This window comes from Anopheles stephensi, chromosome 2 (genome assembly GCF_013141755.1).
Source record: "Anopheles stephensi strain Indian chromosome 2, UCI_ANSTEP_V1.0, whole genome shotgun sequence".
In the NCBI taxonomy this organism is placed as follows: domain Eukaryota; kingdom Metazoa; phylum Arthropoda; class Insecta; order Diptera; family Culicidae; genus Anopheles; species Anopheles stephensi.
In genome coordinates this window covers 41,127,630-41,150,518 of record NC_050202.1, presented here as the reverse complement: position 1 = coordinate 41,150,518, position 22,889 = coordinate 41,127,630, and the positions used below count along the sequence as shown (strand labels likewise).

The following is a 22,889-nucleotide window of genomic DNA, read 5'->3' as shown; positions in this document are numbered from 1 at the left end:
CCATTCAGCTGAGGAATACTAACATCATCTTACACTTTTGGACCCGTAACCGCAAGAACTTTTTATACATCTTCTTCTTTTTTTTGGCTTGTTCAGGGTTGAGCATGTCTATAAGCCTAGAAAATGGCCAGGTTGCCAATCTTTTTTCAAAGAAATTCGGTCCAGGGCTGCATTCCTCCAACCACGATTGCATCCGATTTCCCGTCTGCAGGTTGGAATTCACCTGGTCCTGCTCTCTGTGCTCCACTACGCCTTGTGCCAAACGGGTAGCTGTCGACCACCTTCCCTGTGGGGCATAAGTCCGGCAACCTCATCACGTACCCCAGCCAACGAGTGCTTCTGGCTTCGGCTTCCGTCAGGATATCTGCACCGCCAAACAGCTCAGCCCGCCAAATCCCATCCAGACCGCCTCCCCGAACGCAGGGCTGACTACTTTTCCACGGGTAAAACTAAGTCACAGAAAGCCAGAGATGGCAGGCCGAGACCTTACTAAGTTGTAGTGCGAAGGAAGAAGAAGAAGAAACAGCTCAGCTTGCTCGTGGGTCATTTTCCTTCTCCACAGGCCCTGCTCGCATGCACCGCCAGAGATCCTTAGTACTCGCCGCTTAAAAATGTCAAGTGCATCGGAGTTCCCTGACAGCATATTCCAGGACTCATACCCTTAGAGGACTACCGGCTGTATCAAAGTGCGATAAAGCGTACATTTCGTGTGTTGCTGGAGTCTTACTTATTGCAGAAGTTTGTGTAGTTCATTAACAATATGCCTACTGTTTTCGCTTTCTGCTTCGATTGTCATCCAAAGTAACGATCGTATGAAGGTAGCAGAACTCCTCTACCATCCCTAGGCCAGCAATTCACTAACTCAAACTTTATCGCAGCATAATCTGCTTTTATGTCTGATATAAGACGATTGAACCCTTCTCCACGGTCCTTGGTTCGCGTTCACTCTTAAGTAACTCCTAAGATTTAAGACTTAAGACCTTAAGAACCTTACAGCCACCATCGTAGGAATCACGTCTGTACAACGATTTTTCTAAACGACAAACCATATCTGGAGAAGCTTAACACCATCGAGAACTTACCTGTATGTATAAGTTTTCCTTGAAGAAATGCTCTTTTCACATCCATTTGGTCGACTTTTGGTACAAATTCTTCGTCCTCCGGTCTTTCGGGATCGATCAGACGGACAAACTTCAGCGACTCAATCGTTGGGACGATCAACAAATTTGCTGTTTTTTCGACTGTTTAAAAATCCAGCATAAGAGCTCATACGAATTTCTTGTAATTTGCCCAAAGCACATTACTTTACCGTTGTGATGTACCTTGCCATACAACAGATAATCTAGTGCGGGTTGGAGGCACGGGATAACTTCCCCGTTGACTGAAGATTACTTACTTACTTACTTATCAGGCGCTAAAACCGCTTTGCGGTCTTGGCCTGCTGCAACAATCCTCGATACCGCTCACGGTTCAGCGCCGTCGTCTGCCAATCCGTATTCCAAGCCGTTCTGGCGGATGCATCAACGCCAGCACTCCATCTCAATTTGGGCCTACCACGCCTCCTCTGTCCGTGTGGACGGCCTAAAAGCACCTTTACGAAATGGGTCGTCCGGTATCATTCTCATGACGTGACCAGCCCACCGGTAGCTGGCGAGTCTAATGCGCTGCACGAGGGTGAGGCCATCGTACAGCTCGTAGAGCTCGTCATTGTAGCGGCTCCTCCATTGTCATTCCACACATACGAGGCCAAAAATCCTTCTGCGCATCTTCCTCTCGAACGCGGCTCAGAGGTCTTCGTCAGTTTTGGACAGAGTCCATGTCTCGGAGGCGTATGTGAGTACTGGGACTATAAATGTTCTGTACAGTCCTAGCTTCGTCCGTCGCGACAGGTATTTAGAGTGGAGAAGTTTCCTCAGGCTGAAGTATGACCGGTTGGTTGGCAGCCAGCACCCTTATGCGTAACTCAACATCAATGTTGTTGTCGGTGCTGACTTTTGACCCCAGATAGGTGAAGTTTTGGACGACTTCGAAGGTGTGGTCACCTATCTGTACATCACCCCTGCGTAAATCAGTATTTGTTTGTAAGGCCACTGGTTGTGCCACCATCATTTTGGTGTTCACCTCGTTAATCTCCAACCCGAGGTTCTGTGCCGCACGCTCGATCCTTTGATAAGCTTCTGCTACATAGGAGAGCCTCAAACCAATGATGTCTATGTCATCAGCGTATGCCAGGATCTGGATTGACTTATAGAAGACGGTCCCCGAAGTTTCCACCTCTGAGTCACGGATGGCTCTCTCTAGCGCCAGATTGAAGAGGAGACAGGCAAGCCCATCTCCCTGGCGCAGGCCCTTGGTGGTAGCAAAGGGCCCTGAGAGTTTTCCATCCACCTTCACCTGGCATGTGATGTTGGCCATTGTCATTCGTACAAGCCTGGTAAGCTTGGTCGGGATTCCAAAAGAGCTCATTGCGTCGTACAGTTTTACCCTGGCTATGCTGTCATATGCGGCTTTTAAACCAATGAAGAGATGGTAGGAGTGGAGCTGCTGTTCCGTTATCTTCTTCAAGATTTGCCGCATCGTGAAGATCTGGTCAGTGGTTGATTTTCCGTTTCGGAATCCTCTCTGAAGATTACCTCTCAGTTGTCTCACCTACTTATCTAATGCCACTAAATGGGTACCAACTTACCTTCATGTGAACTCACCCAGCAGTTTACACAAACGCACCACATACTTCTTCAGAAAAATTGTGTTTCACATAGTCCACATATTTCTCTTGAACGATTCTCAAAATTCTCGTCACTTATAAATCCTACCACCAGGAAGCTTTCAGGTTCTGCATGAGGTAGATACATGGTTCTCTCAGTTCTGCAGTTTCCATGAAAAACTGTACAGGAAAGCTCTATTTCATTTAGGTCAGAAAAACCAACTTTTTCTTCTTCCTTGGCACCAACAACCTCGAGAGAGCTCGGCCAGCCAGCCATTTATGACTTTCTGTGACATGATTTTACCTGTAGCAAAGTATCCAGCCCTACGTACGTACGGGCCGGTGGTCTGGATGGGATTTGAACCCCGGTCCTACCGTTAGCAACACAGAAAGGCCGTTACTATAGAATTTAAAAAAAAACTCGACCCGTTAGTGGCAAGCGAATTACTCAAAATCCAACTTTAACGTAGACTACTCTGCTTATATACCTGATCGAACCAATAGCTACTTTGGTTTTAGCGTTAGTGGTAGCCTACTTCGACTACATGGATATTGGTTGATTAATTGCAATCGAGTACAAGCGCTGGCTTTAATCTGTTGCCGTAAACTACGACCCTTGTCACAACACTTTTGACTGAAACTGATCAGATTGCTTTAGGAAGGGAAGATAAGCTACAGTGCAGCATCTGCGGAGGTATTACTGCGAGATTTTTCGATATGGCCCGTGTTAAGAAGAGTTTGCTCATAAACGGCCAATTTTCCCACCAATCAGATGCGGGCGTCTGAACTTGAACTTAATTCAGAGAGGTCCCTCCCATGCGTGGGATACATAGGGGGTCCCCTTCTTTAAGTTAATACAGATAACATACTATTCATTGGTTTGAGGCTTTTCTTTGTAGCAGAAGCTTACCAGTCGTCTGTCAAATCGCGTTTAAAATTTGACATAACCAGATGTCTGTAACACCTGTGTCTGTAATGAAGCTGTAACTTCAGCCTTAAAGGTTGCTTACGGTCAAGAGAATGACACCGGACGACCACGCTCGTAAGTTCAATGTCGTCAATGGAGTGACTTCAACCAATTCAATGACGAACCTGAGCTTGGAACCATTGCTCCTGCTTCCTTTTTTTCTTTTCCTATAACGACATTAATCTAGACAAAAAATGATCACACCGTTTGTTTGGAGCTTGGGTCAATTTTATTTTTTAAATTATCTACTCTCTATTTTCAGCTGGTGGTATTTGATAGTGTTCTCTTATGGCCGAATGCATCATGCCGGTGTACTGCTCTTTGATGTGCAATTGCACCTCCGGCGGAACCGAATCCAACGACTCTACCAAACTGTTCAAAAAGTAGTTGTTGGTTGATTTCTTGTTCGCATGCTCTCGCCACAGCTGAAGTATCTCTTTCTCAAACTCCAATAGTGTCTCTACACCATTATCCGCCGATGATGTGCGACCAGGCTTCGTTCGCTGTCCTGAAGCAGCAGGAACTTCGTCTTCCTCGGGCATTGGTTCTAGTGTATTGATCGTTGGCAGTGGTTCGATCACGATGTGTTCGCCCTTCAAATATTTCACTTCAAACGTTCCTGTGAATATGTGCAACATGGAGATGAAACAATCCTAATCGCAAAGCATATCGGTACGGCAGTTAATACCTTCAGCTAATGGAATTAATACCTTCAGCTCGGCCGCCGGACCGCCCCCAAATTTGCTGCCCCGGAATTTGCCTCAAGCGAATTTAGACAGGAGGTGCGTTAAAAGTGTTTAAGTGTTTGATAGAAGACCCTAAAACTATGGAAAACTATGGTCCAGGAATAATACCTCCAAAGGGCCCTACATTGTTGAGCTATTGCTCTACTCTGAGGATAAATTTTCCCCTGCTGGGGCTAGGCTTCCAGATCCCTGGGGCTAGAGCTTCCAGAGGGATTCCTGGAATCCTATCCAGACCGTATCCTTCCCGTACTTAAGGCTGACTACTTGGCTGCGGGTAAAATCAAGTCACTTAAAAACAGAAATGGCGCGCCGAGACCTCTCGAGGTATTAGTGCCAAAGAAGGGTGTTTGCTATCGAAATAGGTGGAGAAAGTATTCCCAAAACTACTTAAAAAGGCAATTGAAGCTAGCGTATTTTTAAAATTTTTATCAGATTGTTTAACTAACTTAATGCTGGTTTCCAGTGATGCCTGCAAACGTCGAAGTTACTTTGCACTCTATTGTCCATTTCGGTCATTAAGATATCATGGTTCTCCTCAGCTCTGGGTTAAGCAAATCGTTTTCAAACTCCTCGAGCCCAGGTTCGAATTGAATCGTGTTCGGATTTCCGTTTGAGGCACTGTAAGTATCCGCCAGTTCGCCAAGAGGTGAACGGTGAGAGAGATGGTGCGTGCTAACATGAATTACCGACAAAGGTTGATCATAAAATTGAAAAAAACCCTTCCAGCTGTTTCCATAACGAACGCTGCAAAGTTGTATTCGATGGAAATGCTTTACCAGAGCAGGTAGCAAGTCACTCACCGGACACATTCAGCCTGCGGCCAATATCTTCCCAAAGCAGTTGTTTCTGCTTGATGTTCCTGTAATTTGGAGCTGTACGCGACCACAAACATTTGCTTTCCTGCACCAGACTTTTTTTTATTTGAATTAAGCACATCTGTAGCACAACTTTAAAAAAATGATTTTAAAAATTCAAAAATGTAACCAGCACAACCACTGTGCTATTACGAAGCAGTCGACGCGGCACTATAAACAAATTGCTTCAAATGTCATTGGCTGTCAAGCAGACCGCATGGCCGTCACAACAACGCGTTGTTTACGTACTACTCGCACCAACAACGGAACGGAACGACCTGCGGAATTCAACCAACATTAAGTGTTTTCGCTAAAATATCCCTGTAACTCGTAAGTTTAATGAAACCTGATCGATTGATCGATTGAACTTCTTCGTTTGATCCAAAGTGCATTCCTTACTCTCTCTTAGTTTCACAGTCTCTACCTGAACTACCACCATGGTACAACGGTTAAGAAAAACGAAGAAAAACCAGAAATATGATTATTCTCGCAACCGCAAGCGAATGGTACAGAAAAGTCGTCGCAATGGTTCCATCCGATGGTAAGCGCATCGCACTGTGCTAAAAAAAAATCTCCCTCGCTCAGCGCAGCCCCTTTAATTCCGTTTCGCCTTTTGTCGCTGCTCGTTTCAGTCCGGAGATACGGGCCGCTTACGACAGAACGAAGCTGCCCGCACGAAACATCCGCGAAATGGGTCTCGCGTACAACGTGAACCGTGCCATTCCCGTCCCGAACGTCAAGAAGCAAATACTGGACATGGAAAAGGCACTGGCCGGGGGAAAACAGACCACCAAGAAGCGGCCGGCGCAGCCAGCCCCGAAACAGCACGTTGCCGACGAGCTGGAGCAGCAAGCGAACGAATTCGCAGGCACCCGGTTCCGGATGGCACGGTCGATGGTGCGCATCATTACCGGGATGATCGATCGGCACGGATTCAACTACCAGGCGATGGCCCGGGACAGGACCAACTATGAGCAGGAAACGTGGCGACAGTACCGTGCCAAGGTTCGCCGCTTTCTGCGCATTCCGGAACAGTGCACGCCGTACCTGGAGCGCAAGGGTTGGGTCGATTGCGACATGAGCGATCCGAACGATCCACGGTGGAAGGAATTTTGTACCGACGATGAAGCGTAATGTTGTGTACCCTTGGTGAGTGATAATAAAATCAACAAAGCAACCTATGTGCCACTGTTTGATGTGCTCTAGTTAGTAGTGTGCGTAGAACACGCAACAGGTCGTTGGTAGACCCTGGCTTGGCTGTCTTGATGGTTGGGATTTGGGATGGCAGTCTCACTCAAAAGACCAAACCCTTCCAAAGTTTGTTAATGCTTTTATTATTAAGGATACTATTTATTCGCTATTACAAACACTCCTAATGGCCTAACCTCGAATAACATACATTCAAAACAAAAAAAGCTACTCTTTTAAAAGTATATGCAATAATCCAACTAAATCTTATCGACACCCTTTATACTCTCCCGGCGGAAGCGGCGAAAGATGCTTTTCTTCAAAGACTTTCACCGCCTAGCTAACGTTCGGCCTACTTGGACGTGCGAATAACAACAGAGCTCTTTTAATGCTAAATACTAATCTTTAACCAATCTACTAAAAAACGCGCTGCCTACTATGTATGTTTGTTACTGCTTTCGCTTTCTTCTTCCTTTTTTTCCTGTGTTAAACCTAACTATATGCTTTTTCCTTATTAACTGTCCGCCCTTTACGCCTTAATCAATACAAAACACGTAAGCAAACAAAAAAAAAACTAGACAAACACATGAAAGAAAGCGGATAGTGTGGCGCACCACCACAAAAGTTTCAATAAGAAATATGATAGGCGTATGCTGGTTGATATCGTTTTCAACCGACCGACAAGTGTTGTGTGTCTGTGTAAAACGATCGAGTGATCGATAGATAGGTAAGGTAGGTAGGGACCTCCCCTTCTAACTCGAGTTTTTAGACTTCTTCTTGGAGAATATTCTGAACACGCCCTTCTTGTCCTTGCCGCTCGACGATTCCTTGCCGCCCTTGATAAAGCTGGCCTCGCTTTCGCTAGAGCTCTCGGCGGACTGATGGCGACCGACGCCACCCGATACGAGCTGGCCAAAGTCTTGGCCTACCAGCGACGTCGTCGTCGTTGGGCCACCACTCGTGCTGCCACCGTTGTTGTTGTTGTTGTTGTTGTTGGCGCCAGCCGGTGGCAACGATGTTGGTCGAGCTGCATCAAAGCGGGACTGACCCCAACCTGCAGAGAGGAACAGATGGCACGATTTAGAGTCGGTTTGTGCAGTGCAGTGCAGTGCTGGTATGTCCTTCACCGAACGGAATGGAATCAATTTCTTGCGTTATTTTCAGTAACGTTTTAATCCACATCGAAGTAAAATAATACCGACCGAATATTAATTTACAAAAATAATTACAGTAGTTGTTTAGTAAGAGACCGCTTTTACTAATGCCATTTCGGCAAAGTATTCTGATTAAAAAAGAGAATAGTTGTTATAAGGTCAACTTGATCGGTTAGGGATATAAAGTAATGTTATGCTGTACAGTAAATTCAAACACCATTAAAAATGACTTATCTGTTCTTACTTGCTGAAGTAAAAGAAAAACTTATATAACACCTCCCTCCCTTCTTCAATTCTGTGGTTGATTGATTTAGTTCTCGGTAGAACACGTAAAGTGCTTCAAAAGTTGAATCGATTTGCGTCACATGCCACTATGATGAGATTTTCATTTAAAAGCCTATTTAAAGCAAATAATTTTGGATATCGGCTCGTGTTTGCATGGTAACGGCATGTGATTCGATCGTAGTGTCGCGCATTCGATGACGAAGGCACGCAAATCGAAGCAAACGGAGAGCGATTCATTGATCGGAGAGATATTAGAGGTAATGGCGAATCCGATTTACGGTCTTGGCAGTGATTATTCCTTCTTTCGTTGGCAATAACAACCTCCAAGGTCTTGGCAGACGAGCAGGCGATCTAGTGTAAAGACCGGCGTCGCTGTCACCTCGGCCACCCTCTGGCCGTAATTACGAAAATAAAAAAATGCTAATATCATCGTTATTTGGCGATCATAATTCAATTTCAAAATAATATGATCACTAGACGGGGCTAAGTGCGATCCCGCGAGAGGTACTAACAGTAGAAACAATATGTGGCTGATCGTGAAATTGTAACGATCATACAAAATATTACAAATACCACACACCAATCAATCGTACAATTCTTATGAGTTCTCGCTTTCCTATCTAAAACACAACTGCTACACAACATCAGGTTGATTAGTAAATGGTTCATACAAAGGGGTTTTCTTTTAAAACCTCGCTATATGAAACGATCGAGTTGAGTTGATAAATTAGTTATTTAAATCTAAAGAACAAACAAATTTCGGTGGACATTGGGTTAAGCAGTTCACAAATTAACCAATTCAACAGTAAAGTATCCATCAACAGCCGGGAAACCAATTCGAGATAGCAAAGACCAATCGCCATGGAGATAACGTGAGCCAACACCAAGAGCAGGGAGTGGGTTAGGGACAATGATTCAGAAAAGGGCTTAGCGAGAACGACAGCCAGATAACCGGGGAAGGGATGGCAACGGGAGAGTTTGGGGAGAGAGAGAGAGAGAGTGAGGCATTTGCCCCATGGCTGTACCGGTGCTGAAGCCGTCCAGGTTGATGCTGTTGCCAAAGGTGTTGCTGCTGCTGTTGGCCATATGCGTGGGTGGTGGTGGTGGGGGCGGCTGCGTCCCCATGCTTCCCTGCGGCCCGTGATGATGCGGATGGTGATGCTGATGATGATGGCTTTGCTTGCCGTTGCCGTGATAAGCCAGCTGTTGCTGCTGTTCATTAGTGGTGTTGCCGGTTCCATTGCCGGTAGGAACCATCGGATGGTGCCATGTCGTACGGGACGTGCCGTTATTTCCCGTGCGGGCAGACGAACTGTTTCCCGTCTGTTGCTCGCGTCGAATAAACTGATCGATCTGATGCTTTTGAGGCTGCTGAGGCATGTTATGGTTGGGATGAGGTTGGAAGGTTGAGGTGGCCGTCCCTGTGGCTGAGGACGGCGATTGCTGGTGATAGTGTTGCGCCGGATGCTGATAACCGGACGGAGGCTTCAGCGGTGTAAACGTGCTCAACGGTGTGGAGGTGACCGGAAGCGGTGGAACGGAATAGTCTAACAGTTTCAAGGAATTGGCGACGATCGGGGATGGGGTTTACAGAGGAACGGGGGTAAGACACATACATTAGCGACATTTAACATAACATTGACACAAAGTGCAGTTGACGCTCCCTGTCCATGTATTCAAACAATTCCAGAGCGTGTAGTAAGAGGAATAGAGGCGTGTGGTCTGTGTTTGTACGTGTGTGTGTAACGAACCATTAATAACCCAGCAGCTGGCGGACAACGCTTCAAGACCCACAAGCGGCCACTACGCCAGATGACCCAACTTACCCGATGTTCTGATTTCGCTGTTTCGTAACCACACGTCTTCGCCGGTGAGGTTGCCGCCGTTCTGTGATGCAGGTGGCGACTTGCTGGACATCGCGCCCGGTTGCAGCGAGTACGGACGAATGTTGGCATTATCGTAGTCTGGAAAGCGCCTTCCGATTAGCAATCAACATACGTGGAAACCCTTCACCACACTTACCACTTCCGTTGGGACTGTTGGCTGAGCCAGGCGGTTTAGAGCGCATCTGGACGGAGCCGTTGTTGCTGTTCAGCACATTGTCCGTGCTGGACTGACGCTGAGGGACCGGGGGAGGCATGCCGCGCGGCGGGATCGGAGGTTTGTCGGCCAATCCGAACACTTCCGGCATCGGTCCCGGTGCAGTCGGGGACGGAAGGTTGTTGTACTGCTGACCGGATGACATGCGCTGATGCTGCAACAGATACAGATTTGCTTAATTCATTTCGGAACCTTGCTGAGAGGATAAGGGCGAGTGTATGCAACGACGGGGCGTCTTGGGAGTTTAACCCTTAGAGGGATCAATTGGAGGAGCCTCGCTATCTTGAGACAATTTGTGGGAATTCTTAACCCTGATTCGGACCAAGCAAAGGCAGTAGAGAGTAGACGGTTCCTACCTGCAGCTCCTGTTCGCGCAACTCTTTCTGCTTCTGCAGGAAGTTGGTCTGCGGTGTGTGGAAGCTACCGTTGCTTCCCGATCCTGATTTGGCACTGTTTAGCGAGGTCCGCGAATCCCGCCGCTGGCTGTCCGGCGAAGAAGTCCGCGAGCTTATCGACGACGCGGCATCACTCCGGTCGGGCGTCGGAGATTGGGCGGAACTGATCGATTTCATGTCGGGCGCGCTGTTATTTTGCTGTTTGTTGGCAAAGAAAAACAAAACGTCCGATTAAAGCTACTGACTCCCTTTGAGGGTAAAATTGAATGCTCGCCTACCTTCACAGACTCGTCGTAGCTCATGAGCTGCAGATTCGGTGGCAGCGCGGCGTGGAACGCAATCTTGTTCACCCACTCGTTGAGCGATTCCTTCGAGGTGGTCATGAACAGGAACTCGGAACCGTCGAGCAACACCAGCCGGAACACGTTCTTCTTCTTGGTGTAGTTCTCCGCCCGTTCGCATTTCGCATTCAGAATGTTCACCGGAGCGGTGGCCGCCTTCTGCATGGCAAAGTCTTCGCTGTCCTTGAAGAAGCACAGCAACTGACCGCACAGGACGGTGTAGTACGGTTTCCACGAGCGTACCGGCGCCTTCTTCCCACCGGACTGCAGCTCGTGCTTGCGTTCCAGCAATCCCTGCACTTCCACCGGTGGCAGAAGCGAAGCGTCCGACTCGGATCCCGCACCGCCGGTACGTTGATTCTTGCGGAAGCTCTGGGCCCGGCGACGTGTCGTGAAGGAGGGCGCACGCTTCACCGGCTTCAGACCCATCTTCATGCTCTCCGCCCGCTTGATGTTGCTGTCCGATCCGCGCCGCAAGCGCTCCTGCAGCATCGTGGCGAAGGAGTTCGATTTCTGCACCGGGCTCGTTTGATCCGCGTGGCTTACGCCGACCGACGCCGTGCTGTTGGAGGTGTTCATCATGCCGGCCCCCGAGCCGACAGAGGAGTCGTTGCGATCGACCATCATGCCAGCGCCAGCGGGCGACGACAAATGACCACCACTCGCATTACCCATTCCGGACACGGAGTCGTTGTAGCCGTTGATCGAGGCCGGTTCCCGTCGCCGCCGTTCCTCCGTGATGCGTTGAACCTCTTTCTGCTTCAGCGCTTCATGGCGTTCCCGCTCAATGCGTTCCTTCTCGGCGATGCGTGCCGCTTGTTCGGCTTCGAGCTGCTTCTTGAACCGTTGCTCCAGGAGCGTGATGCGCTTGAGCGCCAACACCTTCTCCTCCTGGGCAGCCACTGTTTTCTCAAAGTCTTCGTGCTTGCGCAACAGATCCTCTACCTGCGCGATCGAGTCGCCCAGCTTCGAGTCCTTCAGCTGCATCTGGCGGCTGATGATCCAGCCTTCCATGTCTTCCGCTTCCTTCAGGAACCGCTGTGTGTCCAGGTTGAGCTCGTACATCTCCAGCCGCTGCACGATGGTGTTGTCTAGCAAGCGTTTGCGCTGCTCGAGCACGGCGATCCTCTCCTGCACCTCGTTGGCCAGGAAGTGTTTGTCGTGGATCAGTTTCCGTCCCGTGCGGTTAAACACCTCGAACGCTTCCTTCCGCGCTTCTACCTCGGTACGATGCTCCCGGATCTTGCCGATCAGTGCTTCTGCGCCGGCAACATCCTTCGCTAGATCCGGAGCGGTGATCTTGGCCAACATTTCGTTGATCCACGCCATCAGATCACGGTACTCGTCGAAGTACGCTTGGAGCTGTTCGGCCTGCATGAGCTTCTCCTTGCGCTGGACCGTTCGCTCCTTCAGCTCGGACCATACCTCGATCGTTTCATCGCGCTTCACCTCGATGTGCTCCTTTGCGTCGGGGTAGGTGTCGGCGAGCTTTTGCGCCTCGTTCACGACCGATTCCAGCTGCTCCTTGATGGCGCCCAGCTCTGCCTCGAACGCTTCGTGCGTGCGCACCAGCGATTGGATTGTCTCTAGGTCGTGCCCATAGTCCTCCGACAGTACGGACGATATCTTCTCGTTGATCCAAGCGATCGTCTCATCGGCGGTTCTGTCAAACACGTGCACCTGCCGCGCACCGGCCAGCGCCTCCTGACGTGCAACGACCAAATCCTTCAGCTCTTCCCACAGCTGCTTCGTTTCGTCGCGCTTTGCCTTGATGGTGTCCTTGTTGGGGTTGCCGTCGTTCAGCAATGCCTCGCCCTTCGCGACGCAGCCCGTAACGCGCGATTCGTTTGCGTTCAGGTTCGATACGAACGATTCGAACTGTGCCGTTAGCTGCTCGACGTGCTCCACGTCCGTACCGTACTCCTCCGAACCGGCCGTCGTCATCTGCAGCTCGATCCACTCCTGCAGATCATCGATCTCGCGCACAAACTCGTACAGCTTCTTCATCTCGGCCAGCTTCTTCTCCCGCTCGCCGGCCAACCGATTCAGCTCCTGGAACTGGTACTGAATTTTATCGTTTTTGTTCTTGATTTTGTCACTGTCAAAGTGGCCGCGTGTCTGCAGGCCGCTCGCGAGCTTTTCGATTTTTTCCACCGTCGGCTTAAACGCGACCAGCTCTCGCTGCAACCCATCCAGCTTCTTCTGCAGCGAGCCAACGGAATCCTCATCCTTGCCATAGTCTTGCGACGAGATGATGGGCTTCTTCTCGCGCAGCCAGAATTCGGCCTCGTTTGCCTCGGCATAGAACTGTTGGCTTTCGACGGCGTCCAGCAGCCGCAGGCGTCGAACGTTTGTGAGGTTGCGCAAGTTCACGAGCTTGTTCTGCAGCTGGCCACACTGTCGCTCGATTTGTTCAACCGCGTAATGGTTATCGCGGATCATCTGCTGACCGCGCTGCACCAACGCGGAGATGATCGGTTCCTGGATGAGGATTTCTGCCTCGAGTGCCTGGTGTTTCTTCTGCAGGCTTTGCACCGCGGTTAGGCTGCTGCCCAGATCCTTCGAGGCAGCCTGCGGTTCTTTCTCGTTCAGCCACAGCAGCTCGTCCTCGGCGTCGCGCAAGAACTGATGCAGCTGCAGCGAATCCTCCAGATTGTCGCGCCGGATGGTGGTGGGTTCGTGGAGTGAATGGTAGCGCTTGATCGTAAGCATTGCACTTTCGTGCAACTCGTCCTTCAGGAAATGGTCGGACGACAGCATCTTCGCGTCGGTCGCCCTGATCTGCTCGCAGGTGTCCGCATGATGGGCAACGTCCGCCTCGAGCATATCGTGCTTCTTGAGCAGATTGTGCACGGAAGCCAGATCGCGCCCATAGTCTTCGGACGACAGCTGGGCCTCTACCTCGTCCATCCAGTTGTTGAAGTCCTCCAGACTGCGCTGGAACAGAAGCGCATCGTACGCTTCCGCCAGCCGTTCCTTTTTCTCGCGTGATGCTTCGCTCAGCTTCTGCCACTCGCTTTCCACGATGTCCAGCTGTTCCTGCACCAGGCTGCTCGCGTAGTGTTCGGCATTGATCAGCGATTCGCCCTCCTCTATGACGGCCGTCACACGACCCGAGTTGGCGAGAAGCTCCGCATCGAACGCGGCGTGTTTCTGTATCTTGCTCTGCAAGTTGCTCGGCTCGCGATAGTTCTCGTCCAGCGCGATTTGCATTTTCTGATTCGTCCACTTCTCAACCTCGTACAGCGAGCGCAGGAATTGCTGGAGCTGTAGACTTTCCTGCAGCTTCTGCTTGCGCGATTCGGCCGATGCAAGCAGCTTGTCCTTGCGGCTGATAACCGCATACAGCCGCTGCTTGATCACGTCCGCTTCAAAGGGGCTTTCGGCCAGAATTTCCTCTGCAAACCGTTCCAGCTCGCCGATGCGATTGGAGTGCAGCAGCTTCTCGAACGCTTCGTGTTTCTTTATCAACGCTTCCACGGCGGTGAAGGACTCGCCCAGATCATCATTGTTCAGGAAAGCTTCCTTGTTGGTCAGCCATTCCACAATCTGATCGGCCTGCTCCTTGAATAGCTGCAGCTGATGCGCTTCCTTCAAACCGCGTGAGCGGCCCTTCCACGAGTCATGCAGATGCTTGTTCAGGTCCTCCAGATTGCGCAGCGCCTTCTCGACGTGATCGTTGCGAACGGAACGTTCGCGGTTTTCGGCCACCAACCGTTCCCCGTGCTCCTTCAGCTCTCGGAACACGAGATCCCGCCCGTCGATTTCAGCCTTCCGTTCGTTGTGCAGCTGTATCTGCGCTTCGCAGTCCGCAATGGTCGCCGGCTTGGTAGCCGAATCCATGCGCTTGATCATTTCGTTCGCCCAAAGCTCCAGCTCTTTCACGTTCGCGGTGAACTTGTGCGCCGTGTAGCCTTGCTTGAGCAGCTCCGCCCGCTTCACGCTTGCGTTCTGCAGTTCGTTCCAATGTTTCTTCAGCTCGTCCAGCTTTTCCACGATGTTGATCGCGTTGTCCGGATACTTATCGGCCAGCGCTGCCGCACTCGTTTCATGCTCGCGGATCTTTTGCTCCACAGCCGTCATGTCGCGTTCGATGGCCTCCTGCTTGCGTTTCAGCGCTTCCACCGCAATCAAATCGCGCCCCGTATCATCGACGCTCATGGCGAGCATCTTCTCAGCTATACGCTCCGCCGTGTCATCGACGTCCCGGTTGAACACGTGTATTTCGTACGCTCCGGCGAGCAGATCCCGATAGCGGCTCAGTGCGCCCTGCAGCGACTTCCATTTGTTGTTGAAGTTTTCCCTGCGCTGCTGGACGTTCTTTCCCTCGACCTTGTCCTGGCTCACCAGCTTATCTGCCAACTGATTGATATTTTTGATGCGCTGATCATCGACCCGCATATCGCTGTCCACATCGTCCAGCTTGCGCCGTAACGCATTGCAATGCTCCAAATCGCGACCCGTCTCGCCAGCGTTGATCATCATCTCCTTGTCGCGGATCCAAGCCTCCAGCTTGTCGAGCTGCGTGTTGAACTCCAGGATATCCTGCGCCTCCTTCAGGCCCTTGCTGCGGGAGGATAGCTCGTTCAAAAGCACGTTCCACGATTGCATCAGCTTCACCAACTCGTCCTGAATTTCGCCGGCACACTCGTGCTTCTTGCCGATCAGCTTTTCACCCTTGTCGCGCACCTCGCCGATGCGACCCTCGTTGGCATTTACCTCCGCCTCGAACGCTTGCAGCTTCTTCAACTTTTTCACCTTATCCTCCATATTGCTGGTGCCGGTATAGCTGTGCGCATCCGCCTCCAGCTTCTTCTGCTTTTCGTTGATCCAAGCACCGGCTTCCGCACAGTCGCGGATGAACTGCGCGTAAAGCAGCGCATTCGCTAGCTTTTGCCGTCGCAGCGTGCATAAATCCTTCACCTTTTGCCGTCGCTCGACAATCTCGCGCAAGCGCCGCCGGATGTTCTCACTATCGTAGTGATTCTGCTCCACCAGCTTACGGCCGTGGTCCTGCAGGATCGCCACCTTTTCGTCCTGCGTTTGGATCAGCTTCTCGAACGCTTCGTGACGCTTCACCTGATCCTGCACCACCTCGACCGTTTGGCCAAAGTCGGAGCTGGACAGGGTGGCCTCCTGGCCGCTGGAAATGTTATCGATCACCTTCGCATCGCGCATGAAGCAGAACAGATCGATCTTTTGCTCCAGCAAGATTTTCTTCTTATTGTACGCCGAATGTAGCTTGGCACGCTCATCCAGCAGGGCGGAACACTTCTCCTCTACCTCGGTCGCCGCATAATGACCCGTCTGGACCATGGAATCGCTCAGCTCGTTCAGCTCGCGGAACGTTTGCTCGCGGGCTTCGATTTCGCCGTATATGGCGTCGTGCTGAATCTTGAGCGCTGTAGCACCGGCTGCATCGCTGACGTGCTCTTCGGCTTGCAGGGCAGCTCTGAGGTTCGTTGCCCACGACATAAGATCGCGCACCTGCGTTAGGAAGTGCTGCAGATCGCAGCTCGCGTGTAGCTGATCGTTGCGCAGGGCGGACTTTTCTTTAAGCAAGTTCCAGTACTGAATTACATTTTCCTGCTCGGCCGCGATTGCCTTGGCGTTGTCTCCGGGGTACTTCGCTTGCAGGCGCAACGAATCGTCAACCAGCACCTGCAGCTGAGCTTCCAACGGTACCAGCTCATTCTCGAACGCTTCGTGTTTGCGTGCCAGCGCTAGAGCTGAATTCAAATCCTTTCCCAGTTCGCTCGACAGGGCAGCATTCTTATCCTGGAAAAGCGCGCACGGAGAACGGAAAGGACGTAAAGAGAGTGCGTTGGAAAGGGTTGAGTTGGAATAAAAATGTAGTCTTTTTACTACCTGAATACGGAACAATGCTTCGGCTGCATCACGATGGAACCGGTGAATTTCGCCGGCAGCGTGGAGCTTCTTCTCACGCGCATCCAGCTGTTCAAGCAGTTGTTGCCAAGCGTTGCTGTAGGAGAAAGTGTCGAAAGATCATTAGTACATTCTCATATTGTCGCAATCTGTAACATTTCTAACGGCACGACATAAACGCTATCTATTTACAGATGGTCAAAAGCAATAAGCGTTAGAAGGATTGGTTAGAATTAGAATGGTTCTTAAGAATGGGTAAGAATGGTTGGGAAGATGATAAAATGAAGCACATGAATTAGATGCTTGTAAGACACAAATGAAACATCGAAGTTAACAACCCAGGCGCGAGTAGCAATTGAACCAGGATAATGAAAGAACACACACGCACGATAGACATTGAAGGCAACCATTGGTTTAGCGTACAACACAGACAGACGAGGGACCGCGAGAGAAATTTACCGTAGGTTTTCATACAAATCGGCGACATCCAGCTGAGCTTCAGAGAAAAATCTTTATTGCGAAAATTGGTCCAGCATCGGTCGTGGATTCATTCGGGGCAATTGATTTGATTTATGTTTCGTTACCAACAGAAGAACGAAGGTGTGATAGAAGCGCAGGCAGAAAAGATAGAGACAGAGGAGTGTGGGCATGCACCGATAGGAACATAGATACCGCGGGTTGGAATAAATACAAGGAAAGACGGTAATGTTTCAGGTTAGCTTTTGTACTGTACCGAATACCGAATCGAGTTTCAGCAGTTGAGAAAGTTTTGTTCAACACAACAGGCACGCGTTCATCACGCACTTACCTCAATAGTTCCTGACGTTTCTCGATCTCCGAAACATACGGACTGTCTCCGCCGATCAGTTTCTTGGCGAAATTTTCACACTGATTGAAACGCTCCGCTCCAACTTCAATGCGATGCTTGAGGTCGTCAAACTTGTTTTGCAGAACCTAAAACGGGAAGTATGTTTCGAGTAACGCCGGTGTCACTCACGTCCAGACAGCTCTAAACTTACCAGTAAATGTTCGTAATCATGCCCGTAGTCTTCCGAATTGACCGCCTGCTCTTGCTCCTTGATCCACTGTTCCAGTTCAGCCGACTCCATGAAGTATTCGTGGCGATACAGACTTTCCATGAGGCGTATTTGGCGCTGGCCAGCGAGTCTTTGCAAGGATTTAAGCATCTTCTCAATAAGCTGCTGCTTAGCGCCGATCACCTTACTGTCGGGATGCTTTGCCGCAATCATGGCCGATGCCGTATGCCCCATCTCGGACACGATACCGGAGTAGGTGTCCAGCTCTAGCTCGATCACCTTGTGCTTGGTGAGCAGCTTCGTCGCCGAATCGCGATCCCGCCCATAATCCGAAGATCGAAGCACGTTGTTCCGTTCGCCTAGCCATGTTTCAATTTCACCCGCCTCTGACAGATACTGCTGGGCCTTGAGCGATAGCTCGAGCTTGCGCGATCGTTCCGCCGACTGATCCTGCAGATCAGCCCATGCTTTCTCGAGCGCGTTGCACAGTTCCTTCACTTTGGCCCGCTCCGGATGGTTCTGGTTGATCAGATTCTCGGCCGACGTCAGCGTTTTGTTTATCATCGGCTGATGACCCTCGATCTCGGCTTCCAGCTTTTTGTGCTTCTTCGAGAGGCTTTGTGCTTGGTGAAGGTTTTGACCGATTACTTCCGATTTCGCAGCCGGCAGATGCTCGTTAATCCACTGCAGCTCGGTGTCCAGCTCGAACACAAACTTGTGGAAGCGCAAGCTTTCGTCCAGCGCATCGCGGCGCTGGCGGGCTGGTGTCTTCAAACCAGCGAACTGCAGCTGCAACTTTTTAGTCTCGTTCTGAATGTTGTTAGCGTCGAAATGACCCTCGTGTGCCATCTCTTCGCCGGTGGTGACCAGCTCTGCCACCTTCTGCTCCCACAGAGCAATATCGTTTTCCAGCACCTGATGCTTGTTCATCAGTTCCTTGCAGCTGCGCAAATCGTTGCCCACCTGCTTGCTCTGCAGTGCATGATCCAGCTCGTCGAACTTACTTTTCGAGTCCTCGATGTAGCGATTGTGCTCCCGCTGCAGTGCCGCCTGTTCCAGCCGCCGTCCCTTCTCCAACGACGTGGCTACCAAATCCTTCCATTTCTGATTGATACCCACCAGCGTATCGTTTACTTCACCGGCACGGTTGTTTGTTTTGATCAGTGATTCGCCCTCTTTGTTGACCATACGCAGCTGGCCTTCGTTGGCACGCAACTCCCGCTCGAACGCCTTATGTTTCTGCAGCTTGCGCGGCAGGTTGGACAGGTCCTTGTAGCTTTCGTCGCTAGCAATTTTGGTCTTATCCGCCAACCACCGGTTCAGATCGTCCACATCGGACGAGAATTTTTGGAAATCCTTCGATGCCTGCAGTGCGTTGCGACGCTTTTGTGCCAGCTCCTTGACCCGCTCGCGGCGTGCCAAGACCTGCGCACGACGCTCATCAATGTACTTGGCGTCGTAATGGTTGTTGCGAATCAACCGATCGGCTCCGTCGGAGAAGTTCTTCAGGATCTTGTCCTGTGCGCCGAGCGAATTTTCAAAATCAATGTGGCGCTTCATGATGGCCTCCACGTCGTCGAGCGAATCACCCAAATCGTCGTATTCCAGGTACGCCTCGTGGCTTTTCGTTGTCGCATCAATTTTATCCGCTTCGCGATTAAATACCTGCAGCTCGATGCATTGCTGCAGCTTCTTCTCTTTCGCCAGCCAGGCAGCATGTAGCTGCTGCCGTTCGGCCTCCAGCTTCGCAATCTTGTTGGCCATTTCAGGGTCTTCGGTGAGCGCAGGATTGCGGTCGAGAATTTGCTGACCAAGCTTGGCTAGCTGCGCAAATTCGTCGTCGTGTGCTTGTATGTCCTCGCCCAAATCCTTGTGCTTCTTCAGCAACTTTTCGGCCGTTTCGACGTCACGCGCCGTTTCCTCCGCGTTCAGCTGGTTGTTGCACCCGGCTATCCAGCTAAGCAATGCCTTGGTGCTGTTGTTGAAAATCTGCTGCCCGACGGCGTTCTCCAATCGCGACCGGCGTTCCTTAGCCTTTTCCTGGACCTTTTGCCATAGGTTTTGAATTTCGCGCTGCTTTTCGCTGACATTGTCGCGCTCGGATGGATACGAGTTTTTGACAGTGTTGCCCAGCAGATTCACGCGGTTCACCTTCTCCTTAACCGGGGCCAACTCGCGTTCCAGATTTTCGTGGCGACGCTGCAGCGCTTGAACGGTTTTCAGATCCGGACCAACCTCAGCCGTATCGAGCTGTGTCATCTTTTCGTTCATCCAATCGATCGCTTCCTCGCACGTGCGGTAGAATAGCTCCACGCTTGACGCGCCCTCCAGACTCTTTTCCTTCTGGCCCTTCAGGTAGTTGAGATGTTCCCACATCTGGTGGATCTGCCGCTGGCGAGCCTTGACCTTATCCAGCTGCGAGTGTCCTTGGCGCACGAAATCTTCCACATCCGAGTCGATCGCTTCCACGCGCTTCGATGACGCGGAAAGATCGTTTACAAAGGTTTCAAATTGACGCCGAGCGGTTTCCACGCTCCCCTTTGGATCGTCGGTACGGAGCATCTTTTCCTTATCCTTTATCCACTTTTCAAAATCATCACACTCGCGGTAGAAGCGGAACAGGCAGATGGAGTCCTCCAGCAACGCACGTCGCCTGTCGGCCAGCTCCTGCAGCTGATCGTACGTGTCGTTGATGTGCTTCTGGCGCTTATCGACACTGTCGTTGCTATCGATGGCTGTAGGGTCGTCGCCGCGCGTGCGCCGTTTAACCAGCGGCTTCATCTGGCTAACCTTGGCCGGCCGGACGCGCTTCACCTGTATCACCTCCTTCACCAGGATGGTTTTCTTCACCTTTTGCATCACCTTTACCTTCTCCGCCTTGCGCACCAGACAGGGCACGGGCCGAGGCTCGATCTCTTTCACGTAGTTTGCCGGCACAAACCCTTCCGTACCGTCGAGCTTGCGGACGTTCCACCAGTCAACGTTGTTTTTGTTCTGCAAAATCATTACATCGCCTTTGGACACTTTCATGTTTTGACCCTCGAAACGGTACAGCGCTTGAACGTGCGGTAGCAGCTTGTTTTCCGTCACTGTACGATGCTCCAGCCGCTCGACTGGTTCGTCTTCCCACACCTCCTTCGGCACTAGACGAGTTTCGTTCACCCACTCTTCCTGTTCCATTTCCTGCACCGGTTCCGGTTCGGCCGACAAGTCTAGCGTACAAATGCCAGCCTTGATTAATTTTTCTGCCTGATGCGTCAAATTGCGTATGTCTCCCGAGTAAGCGTTCAGCTCACCCTGAAGATCCCGGTGGCGCTGCAACAGTGCTTGGGCTGACGGTTCGTCTACACCGAAGTCATCCGATGCGACCAATGCCATTTTTTCGTTCAACCAGGAATCGGTTTCGTTTGCATCGGCGTAGTACTGGTAGGCTTCGGAAGCATCCTCCAGCTGTCGCTTGCGCAGATCCACCAAATCTTCCAGCGCTTTCCAGTGCTCCTGAAGCGAATCGATCTTGCCTTGCACGTCGGCCGTTCGCGAGTGTTTGTCGCCGATCAGTTTCTTTCCCGCCTCGGTGATCTGGTTCGATTTTGGTTTGCGCACCTTCATCTCGTCCTCTAGTGCTTTATGCTTTTGCTGCAGCGACATGACGGCACGCAGATCCTTCGCCGTAATACCAGCCTTACAGATGCGCTGCTTATCCACAAGCCATCCTTCCTCGTTCTCGTGATCTTCCACGAACTGGTAAAAATCGCGCGCCTCGTCCAACCGCGCACGACGAGCCGCACTCAGCGCTTGCAGCTCCTGGTACAGTTTGGCCAGTTCGGCTAGCTTCGCGTCTAGTTGGCTCGTATCTTTGTAGTCACCTCTTTTGAACGCCTCGCCTTGGCGAACGTAGCGACGTTGCGTTTCACCGAGCGTCGTAACCTGCAGCTCGAGCAGGGAATGAGCTTGCAACAGTTCCTCCACGCCAAGCAGATGTGGACCCACATCTTCCGACGCAAACTGTGCCTGGAGCGCCTTTATGGTAGTCATCGTGGCATCGATCTCGCGCAACAAATTCATCAGCGAGCTCATCTGCGACAGCTTTAGCTTATGATTTTCCAACAGCTCGAGCAGCTCCTTCCACTTCGTAATCACCTCCTGCTCGCGCTTCTTTACCCGGTCCTTGCCGTGATAGTTCTCCTCGTGCAGTTCGTTACACATATCGGTAAGATCGTTGAACCGATCGGCACGTGCCAGAATATCGGCCGAAATGGCTTCATGCTTCTTGACGGTGGCATCGACCTGCCGCAGTGCCGGACCGTACCGTGGATCCGTCAGCACTTGGATCATCTCGTTCAGGTATCCCTCGCGCAGCACCGACTTCTTCTCGAACTTGAAGTTTAGCTGTTCCAATTTCTCCTGCCGCAAGAGCTCGTCACGCAGCGCGACCTCTCGGTTATGTTCGGCATTTTCCAGCCGCTGCCAGGCCTTTTCAATGTCGTTTATCATCTTACCATCCTGTGGCGTGTAGTGCGGTTGATTTAGCGATTTGAGCAGGGTGTTAACGTGAAAGTAGAGGGCTTCGATTTCGCTACGTTCCTTGTATTTGGGTGGCTTCTCGACCGTGCGGTACTCCTTGAACGCTAGCAGCTCGCCCTGGATGCCTTCGACCGAATTGGGAAAGTTGCGCTTCTCCAGCTCCACCGTCTTGGCCCGTATCCAGCTCAGCAGGTTCGTTATCAGGTGCTCGAACTGCATCTTCTTTTTGTCCGCGTCCATCAGCTTGTTGACAATGTTGGCAATACGCTTGCCGCCCTTTTGCTCGCTCTTCATCCGCGCAAACGTGTGATAGTACGAGGCAACGTACGTGAGGATGGACTTTTCGTCCGGTCGGGCCGTGTCGATATCTTCCGCATCCAGCAGCTGCGGTATGCCCAGCTCGCGTTCCGCCACATCAAACGCATGGTTGAGGTTTTCAATGTTCCGTCCGGGCATGAGCCCGTTGTAATCGAACAGATCGGGACGGTGCGAGTGAATGAGCGCGTTGAAGCCCAAACCGGACCGCCACGAGTTGGTAAAATCGGTAATGTGTACATGTTGGTACCCGTGGGTCTTGCGCTGACACCACAGCAGCAGCGCATCTTTGGCGGACTTCTTTTCCGACGATTCATTTTCTTCGTCCTGAAATGTAGCATAACGAGAGAAAACAATATGTGTTAATACATATTCACAATCTTCAATTTAATC

The 22,889-nt window shown here is 51.0% G+C and overlaps 2 protein-coding genes across 10 annotated transcripts in view; one reads left to right on the top strand and one right to left on the bottom strand.

Annotated features, from left to right (window-relative positions):
* Window positions 1-5,450: 5,450 nt before the first annotated feature.
* Window positions 5,451-6,452, top strand: LOC118506333 (nucleolar protein 16). 2 transcript variants are annotated; one of them, XM_036043307.1, is made up of 3 exons: window positions 5,451-5,601; window positions 5,681-5,812; window positions 5,904-6,452. In XM_036043307.1, exons 2-3 carry the CDS (start codon window positions 5,709-5,711, stop codon window positions 6,403-6,405), a joined length of 606 nt encoding a protein of 201 aa, XP_035899200.1. In that variant the 5' UTR covers window positions 5,451-5,601; window positions 5,681-5,708; the 3' UTR covers window positions 6,406-6,452. The 2 variants fall into 2 exon arrangements, with proteins under 2 accessions (XP_035899200.1, XP_035899201.1); XM_036043308.1 differs by having other exon boundaries at window positions 5,500-5,601; window positions 5,659-5,812.
* A 129-nt stretch (window positions 6,453-6,581) lies between these two features.
* The window catches only part of LOC118506329 (spectrin beta chain, non-erythrocytic 1), a 53,207-nt gene continuing 36,899 nt past the window's right edge, over window positions 6,582-22,889 (bottom strand). For 6 of the 8 annotated variants that reach the window (XM_036043295.1, XM_036043298.1, XM_036043294.1 and 3 more), the window contains 10 exons: window positions 17,640-22,823; window positions 17,429-17,574; window positions 17,080-17,130; window positions 16,603-16,717; window positions 10,672-16,512; window positions 10,355-10,591; window positions 9,921-10,152; window positions 9,725-9,862; window positions 8,924-9,445; window positions 6,582-7,513 (listed from right to left, as the gene is read on the bottom strand). In XM_036043295.1, the coding sequence (XP_035899188.1) occupies window positions 7,212-7,513; window positions 8,924-9,445; window positions 9,725-9,862; window positions 9,921-10,152; window positions 10,355-10,591; window positions 10,672-16,512; window positions 16,603-16,717; window positions 17,080-17,130; window positions 17,429-17,574; window positions 17,640-22,823 (12,768 nt within the window). In that variant the 3' untranslated portion in view covers window positions 6,582-7,211. The remainder of the gene's footprint in view (window positions 7,514-8,923; window positions 9,446-9,724; window positions 9,863-9,920; window positions 10,153-10,354; window positions 10,592-10,671; window positions 16,513-16,602; window positions 16,718-17,079; window positions 17,131-17,428; window positions 17,575-17,639; window positions 22,824-22,889) is intronic. The other 2 variants (XM_036043299.1, XM_036043293.1) reach the window with 2 other exon arrangements.